At 42.4% G+C, this 2779-nt stretch overlaps 1 protein-coding gene across 1 annotated transcript; it reads right to left on the reverse strand.

Moving 5' to 3' along the window:
- Positions 1–673: 673 nt before the first annotated feature.
- LOC124232409 (olfactory receptor 2AE1-like) lies at positions 674–2539 on the reverse strand. Its single transcript, XM_046649374.1, has 2 exons — positions 2431–2539; positions 674–1626 (listed from the first exon to the last, which is right to left on the reverse strand). Exons 1-2 carry the CDS (start codon positions 2537–2539, stop codon positions 674–676), a joined length of 1062 nt encoding a protein of 353 aa, XP_046505330.1.
- Between the last annotated feature and the right edge of the window lie 240 nt (positions 2540–2779).

Consider the following 2779-nt stretch of genomic DNA (forward strand, 5'->3'; position numbering starts at 1 on the left):
CATAGTCCCCTCCCTTATCTGAATTAAATGTCATGAATGTCACGTGGGATAGTAAAATGATCTAGGTCCCTTTCATTTATTAATCCAAGCAACAAATCATTTTTGAGCATTTATTTCGTGTCAGGCCTTATCTTGGCTCTGGTGAGACAATAGTACACAAAGTAAAGTCCATCCCTTCAGGGAGCTTACATTCTAATAAAACAGACAATAAATAAAATACAACAATATTGTGGAACATCATGATAGTAGTGTAACAAAGTGGAAGCAGGGGACAGAAATTGGAGAGTGCTGCTTTGGATAGGGAATTCAGGGAAGCATGGTTTGGCAGGGTTACATATAAAGAGATCAAAAGGAAATGAAAGAGGGTGTAGCACTTTCAAAGCTTGATCACAGACTTCTCGGTCTCCAGAAATGTGAGAAAGGAATGGTTGTTGTCTAAGCCAGCTACTCTGTGGTATTTTTGTTATCGTGCCCCAAATGGACTAAGATAGTACTCTAAGCTGCCTAGACGGCTGAGACCAAGTCAGAATACTGGAATTGCATGTTGACTACATCACTTTTGCAGTAGTGATCAGAGACCTGGACCCTTGAAAACTCTTAAGGGTTTACCCAATCATTTTGAGGAGCTTATGCCATTCTACTCTTATACTCAGGACAACTGTAATTGTTGTCTTTAAGTGATAACATCTCTCCCCAGCACTCTCCTCAGAGCCTTAGCTACATCCTTGTTCCAGAGAGTATAAATCAAAGGATCCAGTGTGGGAGTAATGATGCTATAGAACACAGAACCAACTTTGTCTTGCAACGGGGTACGCTGGGACCTGGGCCTCATATATGAGAACATGCAGGCACCAAACCAGAGGGAAACCACAGTGAGGTGAGAGCTACAAGTGGCAAAGGCATTTCTCTTACTCCCAGCTGAACGAATCTGAATGACACTGTGGAGGATGAAGGCATAGGATGTAGAAACCAGAAAGATGGGGAGGAGGAGAAGGTTGATGCTGCTGATGTGCACTGTGGTCTCATAGACAGTGATGTCTCCACGTACCAACTTCACAACAGCTGGAAACTCACAGTAGAAGTGGTGGGTTTTTTGAGGCCCACAGAGAGGGAACTGCGTCAAGATCACCGTGTGAATTAGGGAGTTTATGGATGCTCCCAACCATGACACAAGAGCCATCATAAGTCCCACCTTTCTGTTCATGAGAACAGTGTAATGCAGTGGATGACAAATGGCAACATAGCGGTCATAGGACATCAGAGCTAGGAGAAGACACTCAGCACCACCCACAGACAAATAGAGGAAGTGCTGGGTGGCACAGCCCACAAAGGAGATGGACTTCTTGCCAGATAGGTAGTTGGTAGCCATCTTGGGGATGGTTGTGGAGACATGCATCCGATCCATGAGGGAGAGCTGGCTGAGCAGGAAGTACATGGGTGTATGAAGCTGGGAATCTGCAAATATGAGGAGAATGGTGAGGATGTTGTCACTTGCCACAATCAGGAAGACCACCATGGTCAAGATGAAAAGAAAGAGATGAGTGAGGGAGTCATCAAAGAGCCCTTCAAGGATGAAGTCTACTGGAGAGGTCTGATTCCTCTGCCGTATCTCCCCTTTCTCTGTCCCTGGGGAAACAGGAAGTGGAGAAGAATTTTGATATCAGAAATAGTGGAGTTCAGCACACCTTACAATAAGACCTTTTGATTTACCACACAATTTTTGAAGACTTTTTTTTTCTATTTCTAGTTATTCAATAGCCCAAATTCTTGAAATAGCCCTTTAAAATGAGAATGTCAAATCTTTCTTCACAAACATGACACTTAGAAATTCCGGAATTTCTAACCTCTAAGTGCCAAAAATCAAACAAGAGCCTCTCCTCATTAAGAAAGAAATACACACACACACATATATACTTTTTATAAGTATATATATATATATGCTTTATAGAGAGAGACTAAATGTTTACTAAACTAAATTATATTTAGTATAATATATATTATATATGTATATATATATACAAAGTACACATATATGCTTTCTTACTTATGTCAGAGTTTATCCAGAGAAGCTGAACCACTGAGAGTTTTATACATACATATGTATATATACATATATACATATGTATGTATTTAATGGGATTGTACAGAAATTTTGCATTATGCAATAGTGAAAGCTGCTTAAGCGGTCTATATAAGGCTGTCACCCTTGTGTCTGATGCTGGAACTTCAAGTCCATGGCACAAGCAGTCAGGAAGCTATAAAGTGGATATAAAGTGTGGCAGATCAAGGGCCTGCTGGAACCCACAAGAATGAGATATAACCCCAACAGGGCAGACTGAAAGCCATGCCTGTTCTTGTTGCCACTGGAATTGGTGGTGTGATTGTCTTACAGAAGCTGAGGCCCATATTCAGGAGCCTAAACACACACACCTGGCCTGGAAGTCAGAGGCGCTAAAGGAGGATCCAGGGGAAGGCAGAACAATTGCAGGCCCACCTGCTGCTTCGCACGGAAGAGGAGAATCAGCAGGTCAGATGCCATCTCTGTACACTACAAAATGGCTGCTTCTCTTCTGCCTCTAAGGCTCTGGGACAGTCTCTCCTGTGACCCACCTTAACCAGAAACACAAAAAATGGGAATTCTGGGAAATGTAGTCCATCCTAGCCAAGTTGACACATTACGAAACCACCAGAGTCCATCTCCTGTCAATCTGGCACAGATGCACATCTCCTTAAGCCACACTTCATCCCAAAATAAACACAACAGTCATCCTTTTACCTA

Source organism: Equus quagga, unplaced genomic scaffold (assembly GCF_021613505.1).
Source record: "Equus quagga isolate Etosha38 unplaced genomic scaffold, UCLA_HA_Equagga_1.0 HiC_scaffold_5753_RagTag, whole genome shotgun sequence".
NCBI lineage: Eukaryota > Metazoa > Chordata > Mammalia > Perissodactyla > Equidae > Equus > Equus quagga.

Excerpts from the sequence above, each read along its gene's own strand:
- LOC124232409 (XM_046649374.1), bottom strand. The coding sequence starts at position 2,539 with ATGGCATCTGACCTGCTGATTCTCCTCTTCCGTGCGAAGCAGCAGGTG. Across the intron at positions 1,627-2,430 it reads GCCTCTGACTTCCAGGCCAG|GGACAGAGAAAGGGGAGATA; the intron begins GTGTGTGTGTTT and ends CTGTTTCCCCAG.